This window comes from Vigna umbellata, chromosome 8 (assembly GCF_029865625.1).
Source record: "Vigna umbellata cultivar VRB3 chromosome 8, Vumbellata_1.0, whole genome shotgun sequence".
In the NCBI taxonomy this organism is placed as follows: domain Eukaryota; kingdom Viridiplantae; phylum Streptophyta; class Magnoliopsida; order Fabales; family Fabaceae; genus Vigna; species Vigna umbellata.
In genome coordinates, this window is record NC_142172.1 from 45,356,764 (window position 1) to 45,383,644 (window position 26,881).

The following is a 26,881-nucleotide window of genomic DNA, read 5'->3' on the forward strand; positions in this document are numbered from 1 at the left end:
CCTAACTTTCTCCAATTTTTTTTCAATTACAAAAACAACCTTTTGTTTTACCTTTTTTAACCTTTTTACATTTTTACTTTTAATATTATTTTTCAATACCTTTTTCCATTATTGACAATGGCATTGGAATGACTAAAGCAGACTTGGTGAACAACCTGGGTACTATTGCGAGGTCTGGGACCAAGGAATTCATGGAGGTGCTGCAGGCTGGTGCTGATGTAAGCATGATTGGGCAGTTCGGTGTGGGGTTTTACTCTGCATACCTTGTCGTAGAGAAAGTCATTGTTACTACCAAGCATTATGACGATGAACAGTACATTTGGGAATCTCAGGCTGGTGGCTCTTTCACTATTACTAGGGACACTGAGGGCGAGCAACTCGGAAGGGGAACTAAGATTACTCTCTTCCACAAGGAAGATCAGTTGGAGTACTTGGAGGAAAGGAGGATCAAGGATCTTGTAAAGAAGCACTCTGAATTCATTAGCTATCCTATCTACCTTTGGACGGAGAGAAGACAACCGAGAAAGAAATTAGCGATGACGAAGATGATGAGCCCAAGAGGGAGGAAGAAGGGGATATCGAGGATGTCGACGAGGAAAAAGAGAAAGAGTCTAAGAAAAATAAGAAGATCATGGAGGTTTCTCACGAGTGGAAACTCATCAAAAGAGTCTGAGAAAAAAACGGATGTCGACATCCGTTTTCCCTTGAACGGATGTCGACATCCGTTTTCCCTTGAACGGATGTCGACATCCGTTTTCCCTTCAACGGATGTTGACATCCGTTGACGGATGCTCACAGTTTAAAAATTATACGATTTATATTTTACAGTTTTTTTATATTAATTGTGAAGATATTTAAATAATATAATTTATATTTTTTGATATATTATTTTTGAATAATGGATATGGAGGAAAGATGGAAGATGAGAAACATGGAGTTTGAGTGAGAATCTGAGAGGGTTGGGAGGTGGGTGAGAAGAGGTAAAAAGATAGAGTTTAGGGTTAAAGTAAATAATTAGAATTAAAAATTAAAAAGGTTATTTTTGTAATTTTAAAAGGTTAGTTTTATAATTCAAAAAATATGTAATAAAATTAGGGAGGTGGAGGGAGAAAATGGGACGGTGGAGGGAGTAACACCCATACAATTTTAGCAAGAGGGTTACTCCCTACACCAACCCACTTTGCTTTCTGTACCACCACATTTTTTTTAAATTCCAAAACTATCATTTATATTTTAAAATATCTTACAATCTCATCTCTTTTTTTTAACGGATGTGTCACATCCGTTGAGTTTTTTTTCTTTTTTTTTAAATTTTAATTTTTTAATTCATTGTATTTTAAATATATAAATATTATTTAATTTTTTTAAAATTATTATTTAATTATTTATAAATTAATTTTATTTTATTTAATAAAATAATTATTATTAATTTAATTTATGTATTATTATTTAAATAATAATTAAAATATTTTTTATAAATATTAAAACGGATGTGACAACATCCGTTGAATTTTTTTTAGTTTTTAATTTTTTAATTTTTTGTATTTTAAATTAATATATAAATATTATTTAATTATTTTAAAATTATTATTTAATTATTTATAAATTAATTTTATTTTATTTAATAAAATAATTATTATTAATTTTAATTTATGTATTATTATTTAAATAATAATTAAAATTTTTGTTATAAATCTACTAAACGGATGTGCTGGCAACATCCGTTGAATTAGTTTTTCTTTTTTATAGTTTTTAGTTTTTTAATTTTGTATATCTTAAATTAACATATAAATATTATTTAATTTTTTTAAAATTATTACTTAATTATTTATAAATTAGTTTTATTTTATTTAATAAAATAATAATTATTAATTTAATTTATATATTATTATTTAAATAATAAAATAAAATACTTTTTTAAAATCTATTAAACGGATGTGAGGTTGGAGTTTTTTTTTTAAATAAAATCAATAAACTAAAATATAAAATATATAAACGGATGTTAACATCCATTTACGGATGTCAACATCTGTTGAAGGTGAAACAGATGTCAACATCCGTTGAAGGTAACGGATATCAACATCCGTTGAAGATGAAACGGATGTTGACATCCGTTTTACAGAAAGACAAATTAGGTATGGAGTGGTATAGGGAATCGTTGGTGGTGGTGGAGGGAGCAACTCTCCACATATAAATACTTTATCTTACTCGCAGATAAAAAAAACAGAATTTATGTCATTTTTTGACGATGAAAAAAATGCATTTTAGAAAATAAATAAACTACAGTTATATCCATTAATGTTTAAGGTAGAATTTAAATTATGTTCGTTTATATAATAAAACTCTTTATTTTCGTGATAATTGTGATGTCCACATTACACCATACAGTCTATGAAACTGTGATGCCCATATAATTTTTTGCTTAGTGCATGGATTTACAAAACAAGCACTTTAAGTTTTGTTGTAAAATGATGATAAAAAATAAGATGAAAAGAGGTGGCTGATATATTACAGTTTGTAAAATCAGACGCTGTTAATTGTTTCTAGAAGCATTCAAGACTAATTTTAAATTATGTGATTAAAATATACAATTCAGAAATACAATTTTAGAATAAGTTTATATATATATATATATGATCAATAAGTTATATTCTTCAACTATTTTTTGTTAATAAAAAAAAGTTAAAAGACTTTCTCATAAATTGTTTATCCTTATAGCATAACGAAACTTTAAGAAAATACTAGAAGAATGACTTCATCGGGATATTTTACGCATAGGATGTAAGTTGATTTGTGTAACATTTCGTGTTACCATTTTCTTTTATACTCTACATCATTAAATTCAATGAGTAGATGGATTCTTTTTAGTAGAAAAGCTTGTAAGAATTGTTTTCTCACTGCATCAATTTTCTTGCTTAAATCCCTTTCGAACAAAGTACCACAGAAATCACTTTTGGGATACAAATAATGAAAACCCAGAGTCATGCCTGTGTTTTAACTAAGCCAGATATTACCACCTACCACCAAAGCTTGTTTTACGGCGCTGGCTCCTCATTGTTGTCCGTGTCTCCATCACTTGAGGACTCTTGTTTCTCTCGCTGCTGTTCTCCTTCGGCATTTAATTTTATCTTTTTCTCCTTTTTCCTTTGCTTCTTCTTTTGACGCTTTGCTCGCTTCTTTGCTGTCCTTTCTTCTGCTGCTTTTAATCTTTCCTCCCTTCTTAAATTAAATTCTGCCAACTCTTTTCTCTTCTGGTAATCGACTTCCATTCTAGCAAGACGATCTTGCTCCTTGCGTCTCATCTGCCGATACTGTCGGAAACAAAATTGGAAGCACATAAGAATAACAATCAGATCAACATATCCATCACCTTACCCATAATTGACACACAGAATAAACCCAGATATCAAGCCAGTTTAACTCCTCACTTCTTAACAAAGGAGAAGAAACTAAAATAAATCAAACTCCTCACATAGCTTGACACCAATTTACGAACCACAACCTTTTAAAAGCTTCTGCATGAAGCACTCGTGAACTCAACAGAACTTGACTTTCATCGTAGAAAAGCTCACTCACACATGCAGAAGCTGATCTAAAATAGGCGATCACTACTTGGATAAACCCAGTGTGTGGCTATGCACTTCAGAACGCAGGAAAGATTATTAATATCACTCATTATAAAAATGTTGCACACACAGAAGCCTTAAGAGCATAACTCAGGAAGACACATCAAGTGCAGGAAAGAATACCTTAATATTAACAGACAAGGTAGTCAAGTTGACAAAAACTTCTGCAGCATATGTAAGCTTGCAAGAAAAACTTAATATAGAAATATATATTGAAAAAATCCATTACCAACATATGCGCATAACATAATATTCTTAACACAGCAAACATTTCAACTCCATAAACAATGTAGCAAACCATAACAGTAAAATGTGTAGTACATTAGTACCAACTAAATATGATCAAACTATATAAATGAACCAAATCATATAGAATTTCATAAAAACAAAAGTTTCTAAAGCGAAAACATTTCAAAAAGGAGTTAATTCCTTCAAATAAATTTAACTCTAGTAAAACACTGTCACCAAGGGACAAAAATTACATTTTATTTCAAATTCATGAACTTGTTTCCCAAATCAACTTTACGCAATTTTACACCAGTTTAATATGCTTGCTTGTGTTTATCGTCAAAAAGGTTGAACAACAAGTTGACTATTATTTCGTACTGGAACCATAAACTCATGAGTCTATGGATTAACCCTCGAGAGTTCGCCAACTGTATTAATGAAAATCAATTACAAGACAGCATTTAAAAAAATAAAATGAGCAAGTTGTATTCCTTTCATCGTCCTATTTCTGGTAAGTTTATGCATTAGACTATTAAATACAGAATCAATTTATTGTTGTAGTGGGTAAATCCAGAACTCTTCCATGAGTAAATAAATCTCACAACATTGAAGTATGATGTGGTTTTTCTAACCAGTTCACATCCAACTTCTACATGATCCGTATTTTACTCTAATACGAGTAAATAAGTTTTCTAAGTTGAATCCCCTACTAGGAGATTAGCATATCGTTAAAAACTCAAAAGCACAGCTTTCTTTGAGAATGCACGTTATCTCATAGAACTTCTACCGTTCCACTAAACACAGAGTATTTCCAACAACGTGTTTTCATATTTTAAAAACATATGGGTAACACCAATTTAGTGATCAAAGAGCCAAACCACATTCAATAGGGTTATTTTATCACTTCAAATTGCTTTTGCTATGTTTGAATAGAAAAAACAAACAAACGAATGATAATTTAGGCAGGTAAAGCTATATCCTCGTTTAAAAAAAGTAAAAATACTGTAACTCCATTATTAAAAGCGAGCAATTTTTATGTCTGGAGCGACCTCAAGCACAAAAGACAACTTTTATTCAAGATAAAGGACAAGCACTTGTACCTGGTGGAAGTCGCCGGATCCTGAACCGGCAGAACTACCAGAAGTGTTGCTAACACGAACGGGAACATTGTCGATAATCCGTCGGAGCTTGACTTCTAGGTCCTCCTCTTCCTCCTTGAAAACGACAGGAGTATACTCCACTAGCGCACTCGATGCTGCTGTTGGCGGGAGGGGCGGTTTCGAATTTCCTGGCGCTGCGACAATCTGAAAATCAGCATCTCTGGGTTTGCCCGTCGACATTCTATGGGATTTACAAAAACCCTAAATTTTCACTTTAGACCCGAACCCTAATTTTGCAGACAAGGTTAGTTTAGTGATTTTAAGATCCTAGTTCGAAACAGATGTTCTTCATACCCTTAGAATTACAAGGGAAAGAGGAAATAACGTTTGTTGTGTCGGTTTATCTCTCAAAGAAAATCCCAATCCCCTCATGAATTTGGGGGATTTCACGATTTCATTCGAGAACTACCGTTAAATAGTAACCATTTTCAATATTTATAGATGTTCTTTAACTGATAAAGTATGTTCTTCATTAGATCTTGCTAGTATATTTAAAAATAAAAGCAAGAAAATAAACTCCCAATAAATATTCTGAAAAAATAAAATAATTTCTCCTTTGAGCTTCAATTTCAAATGTTTCTGTCAGTTTGAATATTAGTGATGTAACTATATTATTTAAGAGTGTCCATAAACTTATCCAATCTCACAAAAAGACCATCAAAGAAAAAAAAAATTGATTATTCTTTTAATTGGAACGAATTTGTGTTTAAAACCCAGTACAATCTTATCCCATGTAAACTTAAAAGTACGTTAACATTTTCATTTCTTACATATTTACAAAATCGTCGCATAATTTACACTTATCTATAAAAAAAAAGTATATCTTATAAAATATCACTTTTATAGCTATTAATAAAAAAATATGTAAGTGTAATTATCAGTTTATACTTTTCATTCGATTAAAATAATTTCAACTACTTTTATTAGAATAGATACAATAAGAAGTGACAATTTTATAATACAATTTATATTTAACCGATAATACCAAATCATAATGTATCATGTATGTATGTATTGTGTATGATATGATTGGGAAGGTTTTTTTTCTTCGTAAGATAGAGTGGGTCAGAAGGTGATTAGAGTCCAGTACCGAAATTGTAATCGGCCCAGGTTGGTGGTGTAGTCATTTTACTTTTCAGTCCTTTCCCATCCCATCTCGCATCTGTGAGAGAGTTCGAGGTAGCTACCGGAGAGAAACACACAGAGATCGCAATCAACAACACATAACAGCACGACAAAGAATAATAGAATCGTGAATCGTTTGCAGAAGAAGAGGTAAAGGAATCGAGAAGAGGAGTCATCGAAGCCAAAGATGTTACCCACAGCTTCCAAAGGACGTTCTTCTTCTTCCTCTTCTTCCTCTCGACCTAATAATCCCATGCTGCTTCCCTACCTCCGCAGAATCATCAAGGTTCCGATCTCTTTCTTTAATTTCCCGATTTCGTAGATTTACTTCGCGCTCCATTCTAAGATCCAATTCCTGCTTTTATCTCTCCCTCTGCTTCTCACGTCTTAAATGCCATTGCTTAAATTACCCGGCGTATAAACTAAATTGTTGCTCAATTCCTCGATGTTTCGGTTCAAAATTGAATAGGTTGGACTGTGCTGTTCTGATTTGAAGAGTCCGATAGGCGTGAGTGTTCAATCTGTGCTGATTCGTTTGTTATTCTTGTAGTGGCAACAAATGGATATTGAATACACCTTTTGGCAAATGCTTCATCTATGTACGTCACCGAAAGTTGTGTAAGTACATGTAAATTAAATCATCTGATCTCTGCCCTTCCCCTTGCTGTTAGCAATGAAATTCGAGTTTTGTTACCATGATCCAACGCAATAGCAATGTGAATCCAATTTTGTGGGACATTAATATTGTGTTCTTTGTCGAGATTAACCCTTCTGCTTTGTGTGTATTTGAAATTTTCTATAACTGGTTCTCTGAATGCTTTTTTGGTGTTGTTCTTGGAATGGAACTGTACCACGGATGCAGCTATCAGCATACTAAATATCACAAACGTAAGTCTATGTCTTGTGAATATTTTTATTCTTTAATATTTATTGGTGCAAATTTTTTCAGTCATTAGTTCACCATTGTTTTTTGAGCTTGTTTTACTGGCTATGTTCCTTTGGTAGCGTTTATTTGAAATAATTTATAGTACGTTAGGCTAGTTACATCCTTGTGATATGTTCCAGGGACAATAAATAGTTGTCATTGGTGTAAGTATCTTACACACAGTGTCAGATTGGAAATGCATTTAGTGGTATATTGTCAAACCCAAGAGTTTATATATAAACTTGTGGAGCATCCTTAAACTTGACTTGTGGACCTAATACAAAATGTTTGTAAAATTCCTTATACTAATGAGGAAAAGTACAAAGGTTTTCATGGGGAAAATGCAACAGAATAGTCCTCTAGTGCTTATCGTTTCGGTATAGCAAAGCACAATAGATTACTTCGGAGAATTGCTAATGGTTATATTCGAAAACACATAACGGAACACAAAGAATGTGCATTGATTCTGGATTGAAAGCACAACTAGAATGGATGATAGGGATTAAAAACAAACTCAAATACCTCAAATTGTATTAAAGCTCACTGAGTGGAACTAAACAACATTAGAATCAGAAGCTAATGTGGAGTTTTAATAAATAAGGAGACAGTATAAAATAAGGTGCACTTGGCGATCACCCTAGTCTGCTGGTAGCAGCCCTTCTCTGAGGCAGAAGCCTTTCCAGCCTCCTCCTACTACATATTCCCTTTCCAACCAAATGTTGCCATCTGTCCATCCTATTATTATGCCAATTATGTTTTACTCTGACTGAAAACCCTTCATTGTCCCATAAATTTTCATTCCTTCATAGCCATTGCCATTTTCTGATCACTCTCTTGTTTCCTCAATTTCCTTTCTCTCCTTTTCCTTGGACTGACTTGAACCACATGTAATCTATGGATGAATTTTGAGATACAGCACAAATGGACCTGGATTTATTTTTAAAGAAATAGAATGTGACAAGCTCATTGTCATTCAGTTGTAATTATAGGTCCATATTTAAAATAAATGAGTAGGTTGGTAATGATTAATTAAATACTTCAAAAAATTATTTTCTTGGTTCATGAATGAATTGCTGAAAATATTTTTATGGTGTGGCTTGATGGGTCACAAGGGCATGGGTTTTGTTGTTTTATTCTCCTTGATTTGAAATCGATGCTTTGAAGGGGGAGTTCAGGATATTGTCATTATTTCTGTAATTTGGGATCATAATTTGCATCTTATATCAGACCCATGGACTCCGTGCATGATTTGTGATTCTATTTGAGTTTTAAGAGAATGGAAGTATAATGAGTCCAGTTGAGTCTATCAAGAAATGAGTTTAAAGTTGAGTCTGTCTGATTCCCCTGCCCACAGCTGTAGACTTGTATGGTTCTACAAACTGACTCGTGGTCTTCTCAACCATGACTAATGAATGATTCCAATGACATTATTCATTGATCTTATGCTGAAATTCCTTTTATCTTTACTGGTGAACTGATTTCACTTACTTGGGATGATAATATTTCTTCTCAAACAAGAGGTTATCAGCAATATTGTTTTTGACTGATTTGGGCCTTATCGTTCCATTCCCTTTTCACAAATCTCTTATAAACGTTATACATGCATATAACAACTGACAGACACAACCAATGATTGGATAGAATTTAAGAATTTCACAGCTCCTTTCTTTCAAGTAAAATTACCTTTTAATGCAAAAGTTAATTCACCGAGAGCTGCTTTTGAAGATGAACCATCGAGAACTTTGGCTTATTATTAGGCTTGCAAATCAACTTATTTTAGTGATACACAATCATGCAAATGTTTCAGGAAAAAAGACTTCAGGGTTAATTGTATAATTAATGTCTTTGCTTTATGAAATTAGGAAATTTCATTGGTGATTTCAAAAAATTGTTTAATTGATTTCCTTCTTATTGTTTGATATTAGAAACCAAGAATCAATGGGCACGTGATGACCCTGCATTTGTTGTGATCTGCAGTCTTCTTTTGGCAGTTGCAACTTTGGCTTATTGTGCTGCGTAAGTTTTTTAAAACATTTGATGGTGTTGGATCCTTGTGGACCAGTAGCTAAAATTCACTTTACTTTTGTAAAACAGAAAGAATATGCAAATGTACCTAAAGTAAATCCTTGTATTTTATTTATTTAATTGAAGGATGATATTTTGAAAACTTCCCTTATAAAAACATTCTGTTAATTTAGAGTTTGGTATGTGAATCTTATTAAATCGTGTATCATCAACCAAGCTTGTATTGTTGTTGGATTATCCATTATTTAACTTTTCTTTATATTTGTTCTCAATCTGCCTCTACTAACTTTTGGTATTATATTTTCCCATATACTTTCAGGTATGACCATAGTACTGCCCATACACTTCTTGTTATCTTCTCAGTGTTGTTTTTCCACTTTGTACTGACAGGTGTATTTCTGGCAACTTTTTGTTGGTAAGGGTACTTCCTGTACAAATTATTGCATCCCTTTTTTTAATCACTTGATCTTGGTACCAACAGTGGTGGATATTATCCGTGTATTCTCTAGGTTCCTGACTAACTCTTATCTTCGAGAAGAGGCTCCAAATAGCTATGTGGTTGAACAACGTGTTGAATGGTAAGTTCAAGAAATTGTGCCTGTTTCATGTGTTAACTTAGTTTGCTTCTTGTATTCTGAGAACATTTTCTAATATTTGGCCATGCTTCTTTAAAATGCCTGATCAATTGATAAGCAAAGAATTGAATTGAACCCTTGTCTTATAATTTTGTTAATTATTTTTCAATAGCTGATTGTATTTGTTTTGGTTTTTCATGGAAGGATGTATGCATTTGATGTACACTGCAACTCTTTCTTCCCATTGTTTGTTTTGCTCTATGGTAATTTCTGACTCCTTGGTTAGTGTGAACTCTGTTATGATATAGGAAGCTACAATATCTTGCATTAGAGTGGTACTGATGTCTGGTCCCTTGACAGTGATCCATTATTTTGTATCTCCTCTATTGTTGGCTCATGGTTTCATTCCAGTATTGCTCTCAAATCTTCTGTTCATGGTGGGAGCTTCATACTATCATTATCTAAATTTCCTAGGTTATGATGGTAACCCTCTCTCTCTCTCTCTCTCATTAATATTTTTCTTTTATACACACACACACATACACCCGTATATATATGTTGCACACACTCTTACACTGTTCAACAACCTTTTACTAGATTATTTTATCCCAGAACTCACCAATAGATTAAAAGTATCCGTTGCATAAATTATATACAGAATTTTAGATTAGTTCAGTACTTTATACCTTGTACATGCTCATCAAAATCAACGTAATTAATGTACTGTATACATTTAAAATATATGAAAATAAGAATCATTTAGCTATCTTCATTCAATTTTTATATGATTTAACATGAAAAGTCTCAGAATATACACCATCTTTTAGGATCGTTTTAATTGCTTCACAAGAATTAAAGAATATAGGTAATTTAGTTAATGGCATTAAATTTTTGAACAATTTGTGTAATTTTTCCATAATTACCCACCATTAAAATTCCATTTTATCGATCTGTTTCTGCCTAGTTAATGCATCTCAACTTAAGGGAATTTTTGTAAAAAATGTAAATCAATGAGGTAAACAACATGGAGGGACTCTTATAAAAATGAGGCCTAAATATGTTTTTAATCCCTGTAAAAATTTGGGTCACTATAACATTTTTCATTTCATCCCTGCAAAATTTAAAATAACCATTTTTAGTCTGTGTGAATTTTGGTATTAGTCACAATATTTTTCTTTAATTTTCATCCCTCCGAAATTTCAAGTCCCTACTTTTAATTTTAAGATGGATAGGTAATATTCATTTTATTGATTATTTAGGAGTTTGTTTTGGATGTCATATACGAACATTATATCACAAAACTATTATGCGTTCTTACAGAATGGCGATTAACCTTTTACTCAACATATAAGCCTTTAACTAGTATCATAAGTCTAGGGAGGAAAATATTAGTGATTTTCAATTCTAAAGGGATCAAAAGCAAACAAATATGTAATACGGACCAAAAAGAAGTCACTGATTTTATAGGGACGAAAAACATTTTTAAATCTGAAAATAATCAAGACAAACTTTCCATATAAGATTATGAAAAGGACTGGAGGCAGTACCTACAATTCAGTAGTTAGATCATGAAAATCACATTTTATGTGAAGTTATTGATTGTGTGAGAACGATTGTAACTTATATTGGTGTGAGTATCTCCTCGTTGAGGTTAGTTCATAATACTTCTTTTAGTGTAATTTCCTTGGGTATGACTGAATTTTCAAGAAAAGTGTCTAAGGGCTAGAGGCTGGCTCCTCTAATTTAGCTCTTCATAAATATGCTCATCTGCAGTGATTCTGTTTTAATACTTGCCAATTATACTGTAGAATTCAGTTGTGCGTTATTGAATATTTGCAGCAAGTACCATTTCTTTGTTTTTTACTCTAAAGTCCCCCTTTTATATGATATGGAGAACAATTTCATATGACGTGGCTCTGTTGGATGTATCAGCATATTGAATGAATGTACATTAAAGTGTTTTGGGTAAACTTTTTTACTGAGTGTGTATAACTCTTAAACTAGAAGTTTTTGTTTTGAGTTAGTGGAAACTGTGAATACCGTTGAATTTATTTGATATAATTTGTGGTTGTAGTTCTGCCTTTTTTGGAGAGGACCACCTTTTTCCTGTACCCCATTGGCATCGTAATTGTCCTTTCTCCTATTTGTAAGTATTGAGCGGTACCATTTCTGTTATTTCATGATTGATTGATATTGAATCTGAACCCAATTTCTTATTTGCAGTGATTTTAAGTGGTTTCAATCCATCTAGATACTTTATGAACATGTACTTCAGTCGACAAATATGATCGTTCCAGCTAGAACTTTTGACCTATCGGTGTCCTTGAGGTTATAGAGTATTCGGAAAACTATCACATGAGAAGGCTTTGATGAATGTTTGATTGTTTGTTTGAAGAATGCATTGGCCCAGCAATGTCTCATTTTAGGCCTTCTAATACTACTACCAATCAAAGTTGGACTGTAGCAAGTCAGGGTAGTCAGTGTATTTTTTACAGTTATTAGATAGAATATTTGTTCAAATGAATATACTCATTGTAATGAATTTTCTTTGTCAATCCGGTAGCTTTCCTCCCGACAAAGAACAATTTATATTGATATATTCTTTTTGATGAGGTTAGATACTTAAATGAAAGGTCTTCCCATTAGCTCGTCACATAAGGAGTCATTGTTAACTTTTAGTTTCATTAGAAGCCACTCGAGCCAGGTACCAGTAAGAGTTAGGGAGGAGCTGATCAAAGCCGGGGAGGGAGCATTTTGTATGTATGATATTTGCTGGTTATGTATGTTATCTGACTGAATATTGCTTCACTGTGAGGTGTTTCGTGGTTCAATGGCGAGTACGGGCTACTTATAAAACTATTTTAATGGGCAACTCAATTTTTAAACCCGTAGGATAGTGATGTTTGCAAAATATGTGTTACCTAATGTCTAAGCACGTGTATGATTTGGATGTGAGTCATCCGGGTAAAGATACTTGAGCATGGTTATAGGATACTATCTTAATAGTGTATTTGGATAAAGCATTTTAACAGGGTAATTTATCTTGTTTAGATAATATGAAATGTTTTTTAACAAAACATGTCTTTTGGTAAGAAATTTTGAATGGAATTAAAATTTTAGAATTTTATCGGAGTAATTGAATTACTTAAAATTAAACAATTTTAAATTTTATCTAAAAAGAAATGATTTTAATATTTTCATATTTGTAATTTTGTATTTTGGTCTTTGTAGTTAAGTTGATTTAGTTCAGTATGAATCTAGGTAAACTTAGTCGTGATTTGATGTCTTGACGGTCCAATTTGTCTAAGTTAAACATGATTTGATCTGTTTTGTGTTATTTTAGTTTAATTTGACCTAAACCTAACTTAGCATTGGTTTAGTTTAACTCAATTAACTATGATCATGTCTTATATTTAAATTAATTTGAACTTGAGTTGACTTGACTTAAATTCGGGTTGACTCGGTTTAATCGAATTAAGCTTAAACTAATTTGATTCGATGTAGTTTGGATTAATTTCAATTTGGCTTGGGACAACTTAGTTTTATTTAGTTCAACTTGATTTGATTTTGTCCAAGCTAGGGCTAACTTGGTCTTAATTGAACTAGGACTTGTCTTGGTCTATCTCAACTTAGTTGAATGTAGGCTAGTCTCAATTTAGAGGAATATGAATTCATCTTACTCGATTTGACGTAAATCTACTCCAACTCTAACCTAGCTTAACTTAAGTGAAAGTAGATTGCTTAGCAATCTCTTTGTTAAAATTGATTATAAATAAGAATATAATACAAAGGCTTAAATATTTTGTTGTCTCAATTGTTAAAATAATTGTTCTTTTTGTTAGATTTCTATAAACGATGTTAACATCATTTTTATAATGTTAGTTCATAATATATTTTTTTAATTTTAATTAAATGTTTTAATTTTTTATGTTTTTTTTTTAAAAAATTACATGTGATAGGTGTGTGTCATGTAATGTGACATTGTTAAGGTGTCAATGTTAACTGACATCAATATCAAATTTCATTATCATTTATCAATTCAATTTTTTTATATTTTTCTATTTAATTAAATTCTAAATTTTTTAAATATGATTTAACTTTCAAAATATACTTGAATTCAATTTACTTACCAATAAAAATAAATAAATAGCTGTAAAACTGGTTTTATTATTATAAATATTATGTAACTATTTTAAATTTAAGAAAACAAAATCTTATGAACACTATTTGAAGTCATATGAACACTATCATTCTCTCACTTGTTATTATTATCTTTGAATAAATATATGAAGTAATTCATGAAATAACAATATACAATTTAATTACCGGTGTGTAAAGAAAATAAATTATTTATACTTGTAGTAATCAATATTCTTAAATGTTTTTGTCGAGGTGGTTGAGATGATAAAATAGAAATGAAAAAAAAACTACTAAAACATAAACAATTTAAAAGATCCATACAATTTTATAAGAATGGGGGAAAATTAATATCATTTTGTAGTTTCAACGTTTCGACACTAACTCTGTATTTTCGTAAAAAAAGTTTATAATATCTAAAAAATAACTCATTGAATTTGAAAAATAAGAAATTGCAAAACTTTTTTCCTATTCTTATTTTAATTTATTTGGTTTCAAATCTAAAAATTTAAAATCAATATTTAAAATTAAATAATATTGAAAAATATTCATCTTTCTATCTATTTATATTGAAACAACAACGTTAATGGAAACAGTCATTAAGAATTTTTCATTGAAACTCTTTTCAAGTCATACTTATCACATACATAATTTTATGCATAAATATCATATAATTCAATATTTATTAATAAAAAAACTTTAAATTACCAATACAGCTAGAAACTAAATAAGAAACAAGAGAAAAGAAAACACAAACCAATATTGCACTCAGTGCTAGCATTCCGGCGCCTAGCGACACATTGCTCGCCTAGCGAGCTTGACCAGTATCCAAACTCCATTGTAAAAGTGGTGCTCAGGGTCCTGGAGCTCAATGACTCTTTGTTTTGGCAACGCTGAGTGCCACACATGGTCGTTCATTACCATACCATATGACAACAACTTGTTGTTCCGATTTAAATGCACCTTGAACCTATCCAAATGATCAAATTGACTTCTTTGACACTAGGATTGATGCAAAAACATGTTTATTAATGAAAATTAGTACCTTTATGCTCATTTGGTCAGAAACAAGATGCACTAGATCAACCCAACCACTCAAAAACTCCTATAACCAATTATACACATTATAAACCAGAATTTAACAAACTAAGGGTCTAAATAAGTCACAATTAACCCAAAGTCTTCAGTTTTATCACAACCCTACTCCTTTATACTTCAGTTTTATCCCAAATCTTCACTTTCACAAACCCCTAAAATGAACCAAAAATGACCTAAAACTCAACACATTGACTACTTACCAACTCAACAATAGATTTACGGTTAATTAAAGTCGTAAACATGTTTGTAATGATCTAAAACCAACTCCCCAACATCAATTATAGTTTCAAATTTACTCTTTCAAAAGTTCACCTACCAAAATCTCAATTTAGATCAAAAATCAATCCAACAACACTTCATTTTCACTACTATCAACTATAATAGATTTATATCTTATATAATTCCAAACAACATCTTCACATCTTCAAGCAAGCATCATTTAACAAACACACACCACAATATTCATCAATAGATACATATTTACTTAAATTGTAACATATTTAGTCAAACATACATCTCATGCTCTATCAAACGTAATTACATATTTCTTAACACAAAATTAAAACAATTATTAGTTTCCTTTACCTGACAGAAAATCAAACCGCTCTATAAATCATAAAACAACTCAAACTTACAAGAATTCATATTTGCTCCTATAAACCACATAAACATGACTAGAATACTCTGTTAGGACCACTGATCAACAAAGATGAGTCTTATAGAATACTTAAACCTCATGCAAAACAAAGAGAACTAGTATGTAAGGAAAACAAATTTGATTAAAGAAAAAAAACAGAAAATCAACTTATTCTATATGAGAAACTGATCGACTAGATTTGAAGTTGTTGTCGCGAGAATCACTCATATGATCTCTGATCTTCAAACAGATAAACAAGAGATATAAACTTCTAAGAAGAAATAAAAAAACTTTAAAAAAATAATTTCTAAAAGATTTATGTATTTTAAAATAATAAAACTTATTTCTCACACCACCATTATATTTTAATTTTAAAATAATCAAGTTCATTTTTTTAAATCATTATCATTTTTAAATTATTATTTTTACGTTATATTTGTTTATCATGCATAAATTTAAAATATAAGTTACGGAGGAAAGGAATTGTTTAAATTATAAAAAATCAAATAAATGATGCATAATGACATAACTTATTTAAAATGTGTAAAAAAAACACATAATATATAAATCATTTTAAACATGTGCAATCGATCATTAATTGCGTGAAAAATAATAAACTGCCAAGTCGGAAATACACCACCTGACATGACGCAAAGTCCAATGACATTAAATGTTATCATATACCTAATTAAATTTCATTTTAATATCGTATTCGTTAAAATATAATTTTCCTTTATTTATTTTATTTAACTTATAATTTTTTAACTAGACATATTTGATTTTCTCTCTCTCTCTATATATTGTATATGTATTTCTCGTATAGTTTATATTTTTGTTAATTAATATTTTTTACAATACCGTAAATGAATATATGTTAAGATTTACAACTCAATGAAATCAAAACATTGCATATTAAAAAGAAACTATAGTAAAGTCTAAAATATTTAAAACTAATATAGTTTAGTGGTTTATTTATCAATGAACAAAACTTGCATATGACATTATTCTCTATTTATATTTTAAAAAATAATTATATGATATCTCTGCGTGGTCAAAAAAGAAACTTCAATTGTAAAACTATCACTAAAATACATATTTTCTTTATTGACAAATAATAATAGTTAATTTTTTTAATAAGAAAAGTTAAGTCCATCACTTTTTCATAGTTTTTTTTTTTTAATTTTGAAACTAATCTTATATGCCCTGAGTATTAATAAAACATTAATAGAATAGTTGAACTAAAAAAAATTGCATATATAATAATTATAGTTTTTTCCTTCATTAGCTACATAAATTGCCGACCACATGAGAGGACAGAACAGCAGAATCACAAGGAAGATTAGAAAGAATCTTTAAGGTAAGATGATATTTTGGATTCATACGTGTGACTCAGAGAAGATGATGTCTCTTTGTCAAAGATTAGGTAAAGGTCAAGCAACTCAATTTGGTAATCCACTCATCCACTTTTTCTCTCTCTTTTTTCATTAACCAACAAATCAATATTTAACACAACAAAACCCTTCCCACCAGAATTTTTCATATAAAATATTTAATGAAAGGCGTGAAGCTAAAGCAGAGAAAACAGAGCACTCTTCTTAATAAACAAACACAACTTTAACTGCCGGACAGACTCTCCTCCATGATCGAAGATGCTCAGAGCAACATCTTTTTACTGTTCAAGTTTGCTCCCTTTAACATCCACAACAAACCTGTATCTCACGTCGTTCTTCTCCAACCTTTCAAAAGCCTTGTTAATGTAATCCATGTTCACCACTTCAATCATAGAGCTCAGTCCCTTCTCTTTCCAGAACTCCAACATCTCCTCTGTCTCCTTCATGCTTCCAATGAAACTTCCAGTTATTGATTTCCTCCCTGCACGACACAAACTCACATCATTTACATTGCAAAATCAATAAAACGTGATAATAATGAGTTCCCAAAAGCAAGAAAGAGGTGTCATGATTACCTAGCATGACCATGGGGCTAACAAATTGCAGAGGGGTGTTGATGACCCCCATCAAGATCAACTTGCCATCGAGTTTGAGCAAGGAGAGATAAGGCTCGAGAGGATGACCAACAGGCACAGTGTCAATGATGTAGTCAAGTGAATCAGCAGCTTCCTGCATAGCAGTGGCATCAGAGCTAACAAGATATTGATCAGCTCCAAGATGTTCAAGTGCCTCCTGTTTCTTCTTGTCAGAAGAACTTATCACAGTCACATGGTGACCAAATGCTTTTGCTATCTTCACCCCCATGTGTCCCACTCCTCCAAGCCCCAATATTCCACCCCTCAGCCCTCTCTCTTTCAACCCAAAATGCGACAGTGGACTGTACACAGTCACACCAGCACACAACAATGGTGCAGCTTGCTCTGGCGCCAAACCCTCTGGAATTTTCACCACAAACCTAACACCCAAAAATTAACTTCACCATGTTACCGACAATTTTTAAATTATTCTACATACCATGTTAATTTTTGTAATGAAAGTTTAAATGGGTATACCCTAGACTAAGATTGCAGATGGAACTCTTAAAAGGTTAATTTTTGAAACAGTAGTTAATAAATTACTTTTGCTCGACGATCATGGTTTCTGCAAAGCCACCCTGAGTGGGCTTTCCATCCACATAAACATCATTGTAAGACCAAATTTTCTTGCTGCAGTACTGCTCAATGTCTGACTGGCATGGCCCGCAGTTTTTGCAGCAACCTACGAGGAGTCCAACTCCAACAACTTCACCAACTCCGAACCTGCTAACGTTTGACCCCACCTCCAGTACCTCACCGACCACTTCGTGTCTGGAGCAAAATTCATCAATGGTAAACAACCAAAAAAAACAGAAATAACAAGCATGATTAGTGAGCGAGTTAATGAGTGCATGTACCCGGGGACCATGGGGTAATTGGACATGCCAAGATCGTTTTTAATCTGGTGGAGATCAGAGTGGCAAATTCCACAGTAGTGAACTTTGATGTAAACATCATCAGGGCCAGTGTTTCTGCAAAAAATGTTTTAAACATATGAAATGACAACAATAAGGATAAAATTATAAATACTAAGTATTGAAGGAAGAGTCAAAAAAAGATGGAAGTTAAAGATACCTTAGATTGTAGGTGTATGGGGAGAGAATCCCAGAAGGGTCTCTTGCTGCCCATCCTACAGTTGTTCTTTCCTCTTCAAGGCTACCCATTTTTTTATAATAATTATTGTTCTTGAAGAGAGTTTTAACACTGAAGAAAAATGGATGAGTGGGATTGGAGTTTGTTGGTGAGTTATTCTGGGAAGATGTGTGTGCATATAAAGCTGGCGTAGCCAACAACTCAGCAAGCACCATGGATTGTGGGACCACTATGCGGTAGGTGAAGCAACCGACGTTTTCTTCATCAAAATCCCCTCCTTCTGTCTCTCTTTTCTTCTAACAATTTTTTTATCATATTATTCAATATGTCTTTCCCTCGACTTTTCACATAATTAAAATTTACTGTTGTTTCGGTCAGATCTGAACGATGATGCTAAAATACGAGTTTGCTGGAGATTGGGCGGATGTTGTTGAATCTCACGAACCGAAACTGATCGAATGATTCCGTCTTTAGGAAGTATTAGAAGTTGGCAAAAACTGGACGGTTACTTCTTTGCTAAGGGTTGGACGTGCTGGGAAAGGTCGAACGGACTCTCTCGTCTTCAAGTCCTGGTTGTAGTATTTGTTCTCTCCTCGTTCTTCAAGCGGGGCGGTCGGGTAACTGTGAAAGGCACTCCGACGCTTAAGTCAGTAACATGACCGAGTGGTCTGTAATGCATGTATATATTACATCGTAAGCAATCTGTCCAGAAATCATACCTGGAACCTTTATTTATACAGATTGTAATGGGTTTTTACCTTTCGTGGGTCTGATAACGGCCCAATCATACATTAATCTTCATTAAGGACTTTAATGAGTCATTAATGTCTAACCGTGTAGTCGACGTCGGTCGGGACGGTCGGTCAGAAGGGGTGGTCGGCCAGGGATGTCAACCTGGGTGGTCGGCCACTCGGCTTTGCTGATCGGTCACATTGGACGCTCGGTCTATGTGTGGTCGGACAACGTTAGTTTGGATACTCGGTCTTGATGGCCGACCTAGATGGGCGACCTTGGAGGACCGCTCGGTCTATGTGTGGTCGGACAGTGTTAGCTTGGACGCTCGGTCTTGATGGCCGACCTGAATGGCCGATCTTGGAGGACCGCTCGGTCTATATATGGTCGAACAACGTTAGTTTGGACACTCGGTCATGATGATGACCTGGGTGGGGAGTCGTTCAGCGTTCAATCGGTCTCTGGGAGTGACGCTCGATTTATGGTCTAGAGGACCGGACGATACAACTGTTATTATAAAAGTAGTTTCTTTTTTATTTATATAAGTTAAAAAACACGTTTAGTATGTCAGATATTTTAAATAATCAAGTTAAAAGTTATTATTTTCATAATATTTTAAAAGTTTAAAAATTAAAATATATTTGAGCAAATAATAAATTTTAATTTCGTATTGTACTTCTAAGTATAAAAATATATTTAATCTTATTATATATGATTATGCATAAAGTTACTTAAAGATAGGGAGACACATATTGATGACTTGAATATGGTTGTTCGAAAGAGCATTTTCTTTGCACCATCTTAGTAGTTATCGATCATTCTCCATTAACTTTCCGCCTTACTTCAAAAACTTTTTTATCCCATGCGGTCCTCCTACAGTTTTTTTTTTTTTACTCAATTGATTGGTACAACAATGAATGTATTTCTTTGTGTTTAAGAAAAATAAGACTGTAGAATGATCTATTTTAAAGTGTTTTTTAATAAAAATTAACACGTGTTCTTTTTTGTTTTAAATTATGTTATTGTAAATAGCTTCTTAAAAAAAACTTCAACTTTCTTTAAAAAGGTAGAATTTTTATTCTTAAAAAAATTATCGAAATGTGTTCAAAGTTATAATAAGTGGCGGTTTTTTTTTAAATAACTTTTAAAAAAAATTCCAAGAGATTTTTCTTTATTCTTGCAGAAAATAAAGTTTTTGGTTCTTCTATATCAGTAATAACTTATATGAGTTTCTTTTTTATAAATTACAAAATATTATTTATATTTTCAATAAATGGAATTATATTAAGTAATTTATACTTAATTTTACTCTAATAGAACGAATTTTAAGAACTTTTAAAATACTAACCGTTCGATTTCATTTTACCCTTATTATTGAATGTAATAAATTTATTCTTCTAATTAAAATAATATTATTTGTATTCTCATTTTTGAATAGGAAAACGTAACTTTTGGTTTTTATTTCATTAGAAGAAACTTTAAATAATTTCAAACAACTCACAATATTATATTTCTAATTTTTAATTTCATTATTGTGTATTAAAGAATTATTCTTCCAACAAGAGGAATAATGTTTATTCTTAAAGTTAATTTGCTTTAAATTACTTAAAAAAACAAGTTGGAAAATTTTAATCAACTCTAGAGTGTCACACAAGATAGATAAATGAGTTGCTTCAAACAATCATGAGAAATTTCCAAACTACTTTAAAATGTTACGTAAGACTACTCCAATGGAAAAATTACTTCAAAGAACAGCAACCCCATAAATATTATTACCTGTCAAATATGATCTAATATGGTATATTTGATGTCAATAGAAAAAGAAAATCATAAGAGTAAAATTTGTTATACTTTTTTTATTAAATCAATTAAATTGGATAACTTCTATTTATTTAGCTGTTTTTACTTTACTAAATATATAAATACTCAGTTTGTAAATGTTTTTTCTTTATTTTGTCTCTGTTTTATCGTCAACATTGTATTACTTCATTAATTTGTTTGAATAAATCATAGTATTTGATTATTTCATAAAGAAAACTATGTTTAATTTATATAATTTTATTTTGCTTAAATTAAACATTCGCATTAGCTCTGAGAATTTTAATATTAATTTTTTATAAAGTTATTTAATTTATATAGTATTTAATTTCCACAAATTTATTTATTATAAAAGTTTTTATGGGATGCTTTTATGAAATATTCCAGTATAATTAAAAGTATCGTTGATAATAAAAGTAATTATATATATATATAATATTTATAAAAATATTTGAAAAATATCAAAATTTAAAGTTAAATACATAAAAAATGGAGATATTAGTATTCTTTATGGATTTAATTATTTTTTCATATAGATAACTGTATAAAAGTATATTAAAATAAATAAAAAAATATTTTCTATTTGTTTTCATTTGTTTTAAGTTAATTGAAACAGTTTCATGTTTTACTTTTTTTATTTATTTTAATAAAATTATTTTACCTGCATTTGATTAAATAACCTTTTTAACAGCTTATCTTATCTGAATAAATTAAAACTCCCTGCATGGACGTGTCCTGAATTGCGTCATCCATACGTTATGCTTTTGTTAACAAATATCTCTTTATTTGTTTGTCAACCTCTTTATGTGTTTACATGTAATGATAAAAAATTAATGTTGCAATTTATGAGTAGGTCAACTATTTTTGAATCTAATCAAAGAGTTTGAGACCACTTCATTTTAGTGTACAATTATCTTCTAATTATATAGGTTAATTTTAGGGATAATATAAAATAAATAAATAATTAGAATCTATATTTAAAGGATCCATTTTTCCCTATTCACATTTTTCTTTTCAGTTTTACTCTTTTAAATAAATAACTGTTATTTTAAACTAAAATATTACATATCCATTTTTATTATTTAAATGATTGTTAATTTGAAATTTGATTTTTAAATTAAAATAATTATTTTATTATTTAAATCTTTTAAATAATAACAATTTTCTTTATAATTTGTGACGACAAAGTAAAACGGAGCTTTGCGACGTAACGGAATTAGGAAATAATGGCGGTGTGGTCCATTGCAATGTAACAACGACCCAGTATGTGACGTTCAAGAGAATTTGGTGTACCTGTTTCAGGCCCACTACACCACATTCTGGGCTAATCAATCTCACCCACTTACAATAATAAGTAATTGCTTTAAAATAAAACTGTTTTTTCATATTTTATTTATTTATATGTTGACTTCTACACATAAACAATATTACTTGTATCGTCCCATTTTTAAAAATTAATAAAATATAAAGGTTATTTTGATGAACAATTAAAGGAAAAAAAAAAGATAAAACATGGATTTAAGTTTCCAGTTTTGTAATTGATTTTCTTACTTTTTTTTATTAACTTTTTGTGTTCTAAATATAAATTTTTAAACCACATAATAAGATAACTATCTTATGAAGAACATTTTGAGAAAGAGTTAGGAGAAACACTTGAAACAATATATTTATTTAAGACTTGTGATATTTCATAAAGATTAAATTTTAAAGACATGAAAATTATGACTTTTGAACAAAATTATAAAATAGTTTTAAATAATTAAAAGTAATTGTGATTTTCTTTTAATTTTTTGAATTTTCAAGTTACTTTTAAGTATGATGTTTTTGGATTGTTTTTTAAGATTGTAGATTAAACATTTGTGTTTATACATAAGAATATTAAATAAATACGTAGACAACTTTATTGGTCAATATATAAATTTTAAATTAAATAAGAAATAATTATTTTTATTTTTATTATAAAATTATGATTATTATAAAAAATGTGACGAATTTTTATTAAGTCACCAATTTATTAGATTGTGACGATTTTTTATTAAATATAAAATTATTTATAACAAATAACATTTTTTACTGATTTGCTTTTTATTTGCTGAAAGATTTAAATTCAGAAATATTTTTTATGTTTGTCCCACTGAAGATCCCAGGAAGTCTTTTCTGGATGCATGTTCATTTCTTTAATAACTGTGTGCCCTTTTATTTGACATTATTATAGTTGAATTTGGAATGAAAACTCTGCCAACTAAAATGCCAAAACTTCAACAAAAATCGCTAAACCTGACTCGTTGTAGAAAATGTTGAAAAAATTGGGTTTTGAAGACGTTTAAGAAAATATGAGGTCGGATTTTAAGAAAATAACTTGCTATTATAATGTAAATATGAAATGAGACTGTGTGAGAGAGAATAACCAATATCAACAGTAATAGTAATCATAAGTAAACATATTTTTTTATCTTTAAATTTTAAATTTATTAATGTATAAAAGAGAAAATCATTAGTGAGAAAACTGGTCAGTTAGTCATGTTTTAGTACAAGAGTGCCGGGTTTGAGGTCTACATTCATTTGACTCTGCTGAGGTGTCAAATGTGGGTCCCACGGCGTATAGTTATATGGGTTAATTGGGTCATTTCCTATTTCCCTCCAATTTTCATTTTCGTTTTGGCTTTTGTCCATTCAATTTCGGTGTTCCCATTAATTTTGAATGGTGAGTTTGCCCTTCCCTTCCATTATTGTCCAATTTTAGATTTGCGTTTTAGGTTTTGGTTTTTGTTCAGTTTCCTCCTCCCTTCCATTATTGCATTCGGGTTTCTTTATTCGAAATCTTGGTGGGTTTGGTTGACGAGTTTGTTGGACTGTTGGGTGCAGAGGAGTTGTAGTGATGGGTTGATATGGATGGAGTTTTCCCGGTTGGTGTGGACTGTTGTTCGGTGGTCCGCTTGGTTTCCGGCGACTTTAAGTGTTTTTGGTGAAAAAAGGTAACATTTCTTTTTTCAGTATTTTTATTTTGCGTGTACTTGTTGATTTTGTGTTGAAATGTAGGTTTATGGTGATGAATTTAGAGTGAATGGTGTGAGTTTTAATGATGATGACATAGTTTTACATTTCAATTTTCAAAATAATGCTCAAACTCTGTCAAAGTGACAGACTTCAACAAAATGAATTGGGTATACCACAGCACGTAAATGAATTGTGTAACCCAAAATAGACAACCGATCACGTCCAAAAAGCAATAATGTCTCCAACATTATGTTCTTTACAAATGTTTTGTTGTAAAATACTCACAAAAACTCGAATAAAGACTGCGTGGATATGTGGACTATGTCTCGTAGAATACAACTATAATTTCTTAAAATTTTCGATGATTTTATAAACTAGTAAGATAAACTCTTAAAAGAATAAATTACTAAACCTAGAATAGTATAAGAAAGAAATGAGAAACTGAAGAGAATATGAGAATGAAAGTTGTGTATGGGGTGTCTTCAGAAGAGCAAGAGAATCTATTTATAAGTATAGGAGAAATATAAATAAGTGAAAATATTTCTTGACTTGTTGAAGAGAAAAACCCAACATTCACCATCACTACCATGACTTCTAGAACAAGATGTGCAAAAAATTGAAGAATTAGTTGTAACATTTTTTGTTGTGTAAAAAGTAAAATGCAGTTATACTTTGTTGCAATTACATGAGCTATATTCTTTTGTAATAATTATCTCACCAGGTTTTCGGCTGCTCCGGATAATGCAGAATAGAGACCGGTAACAGAGACATGCCCCAAGTTAATCATATGAAAGGCATGGGTCACGATGTCCCTGCTGGTTATATTAGTCACTTGATCTTCCAATATAACGTGAACAAGTTTAATGAATTTAATTTTTAAATATAATTATGATCCATGTGTTGGACCTTTAGAGAGGACAGAATGATGGACAAACATATAGAATAAATGTTAGCACAAAGTAGCATATTTGTAGGAACAACGACTTCAAAATACTTTAATGATCTTTAGAGTCAAAGAATCTCCCTTGCCGTTGCGGAAGTGATTTTAACATAGTAGATTGTTTAGATCTGCATAAAATAAAAGCATCACCTAAGAACATTGCATGTTTTTGCTTTCTTTAGTCCAGACAATTAACCCAATCCGCATCAGAATATGTTGTCATATTGAAAAAAAGAAAGTCCCTAAGTTTCTTTGAGATATCGTAACAAATAATATACAATATTTAAATGATAAATTTTTGAAATTTGCATGTATTGACTTAGTTTATGGACAGAAGACAAAATTCCAGGTTTGAAGATATGATGAAGTGGAATAGTGTACCTGCTCCGTTAGTCTTTTGTATAATGATGGATCTGGTGATAACAGTGTACACCCATTGACAAACATGCAGGTTCGTTAGTTTGCTGACCAAAAAGGAATAATCATTGAAAGATTGATAGGATTAGGGGAGAAGATAATAAAAATCTTGGTTATTTATTTCTCCCGTATTAATGGGAGAAAAATATATATTCCACACTGTAATTAATAAGAAAAAGAAAAACTAATCTACCTAAGATTTAAACAAGATCATCAAGCTAATAAAATCACACATTTTCCTTCACAAAAACCTCTATAATCATGATGCTTTCACCAATTTAAACAAAATAATCTAAACGTATTTAAAACAACAACAATAAGGAATACATAAATAAATAGAAGATAAATGGATCGTTTTCCATTGCATTATTTCGAACTGCATTGCATAACTTTAACACTTGTCTTTGTCTTTCCAATAAAAGTAATGCCAGAATTTTCCGTTATGTTCCTAACACAAAAGTTTGTTGAAGCAACATAGTGCATTTTTTTTGTGTGGAGACAACATATGCCAATATATTTCCTTTGTTACTTTATTTCTCTGATAAAATTGCGTTGGCGTTTGTGCTAACAAGCTTGCAAATGCAGCTATAATAATAATTAATTCACAAATCCAAGTAACAATTATAATCGAAGCATGTAAAACTAGTTAAGGTGACGTGATATTTTTACCTCAGATGAAAGCAGTATGGTAACTATAAAAAGAAAAGGTGCAGTTTTGTAACTAAAAAAATCTTATATAGTTTTGTAAACAAAAAATGAAACAGCTTGCAGTTTAGTTTAATTTTTCTACATTTTACAGGGGCCGAGCTAGAATAGTAATATTGGGGTTGTGGAAGATAATGAAAACCACCAATGAAACTTATATATCACAAAATTTTGGGGTTATTTAATTTCGGATCTTGATATAGACATATGGAAAAGCAAGCATAATTGGTGAAGGTGTTACAGAAAATTTTACTTGTAAAACAGTGAAGGGAGTGAGTTTTTTATAAGGCCTATCTACTTATTATTTAGTTTTGTACTGCATATGTAATATGAAAGCAGAAAAGAGCCTATGCCGTTATGTTGGTTATGGAGAAGGCTATTAACAAGTAATGAAGTGTTTTGGCTACACTGATACTTGTGTTGTATATATGTATGTATGTATACGTATATTCAGGGTAGGGATTGGGTCTAGCAGAGGTATAAGAGTTATTTTGGAAAAATGAGGAACGCCACACCATAGGAATAGAATAGTTTGATGAGGTTTCCTAAGTCTTAACGTGTGATGCTTTTTGAATTAAGGTAAACTCCTGCATCTAATAATAGTATGTAACTCCTTGC

At 31.0% G+C, this 26,881-nt stretch overlaps 3 protein-coding genes and 1 pseudogene across 3 annotated transcripts; 2 read left to right on the plus strand and 2 right to left on the minus strand.

The window, feature by feature from the left end:
• The first annotated feature begins 110 nt into the window (after positions 1 to 110).
• Positions 111 to 673, plus strand: LOC124832136 (heat shock protein 83 pseudogene; annotated as a pseudogene).
• A 2,204-nt stretch (positions 674 to 2,877) lies between these two features.
• Positions 2,878 to 5,462, minus strand: LOC124832144 (PRKR-interacting protein). Its single transcript, XM_047306273.2, has 2 exons — positions 4,955 to 5,462; positions 2,878 to 3,311 (listed from the first exon to the last, which is right to left on the minus strand). Exons 1-2 carry the CDS (start codon positions 5,192 to 5,194, stop codon positions 3,036 to 3,038), a joined length of 516 nt encoding a protein of 171 aa, XP_047162229.1. The 5' UTR covers positions 5,195 to 5,462; the 3' UTR covers positions 2,878 to 3,035.
• Positions 5,463 to 6,074: 612 nt separating this feature from the next.
• LOC124832143 (UNC-50 family protein) lies at positions 6,075 to 12,536 on the plus strand. Its single transcript, XM_047306272.2, has 10 exons — positions 6,075 to 6,425; positions 6,690 to 6,757; positions 7,002 to 7,027; positions 8,990 to 9,080; positions 9,409 to 9,504; positions 9,599 to 9,667; positions 9,869 to 9,927; positions 10,025 to 10,147; positions 11,739 to 11,810; positions 11,888 to 12,536. Exons 1-10 carry the CDS (start codon positions 6,327 to 6,329, stop codon positions 11,950 to 11,952), a joined length of 768 nt encoding a protein of 255 aa, XP_047162228.1. The 5' UTR covers positions 6,075 to 6,326; the 3' UTR covers positions 11,953 to 12,536.
• Positions 12,537 to 16,769: 4,233 nt separating this feature from the next.
• Positions 16,770 to 18,813, minus strand: CAD5 (cinnamyl alcohol dehydrogenase 5). Its single transcript, XM_047306271.2, has 5 exons — positions 18,637 to 18,813; positions 18,420 to 18,533; positions 18,106 to 18,333; positions 17,503 to 17,942; positions 16,770 to 17,408 (listed from the first exon to the last, which is right to left on the minus strand). The coding sequence occupies exons 1-5, from the start codon at positions 18,723 to 18,725 to the stop codon at positions 17,206 to 17,208; spliced, it is 1,074 nt and encodes a 357-aa protein (XP_047162227.1). The 5' UTR covers positions 18,726 to 18,813; the 3' UTR covers positions 16,770 to 17,205.
• Positions 18,814 to 26,881: the final 8,068 nt, after the last annotated feature.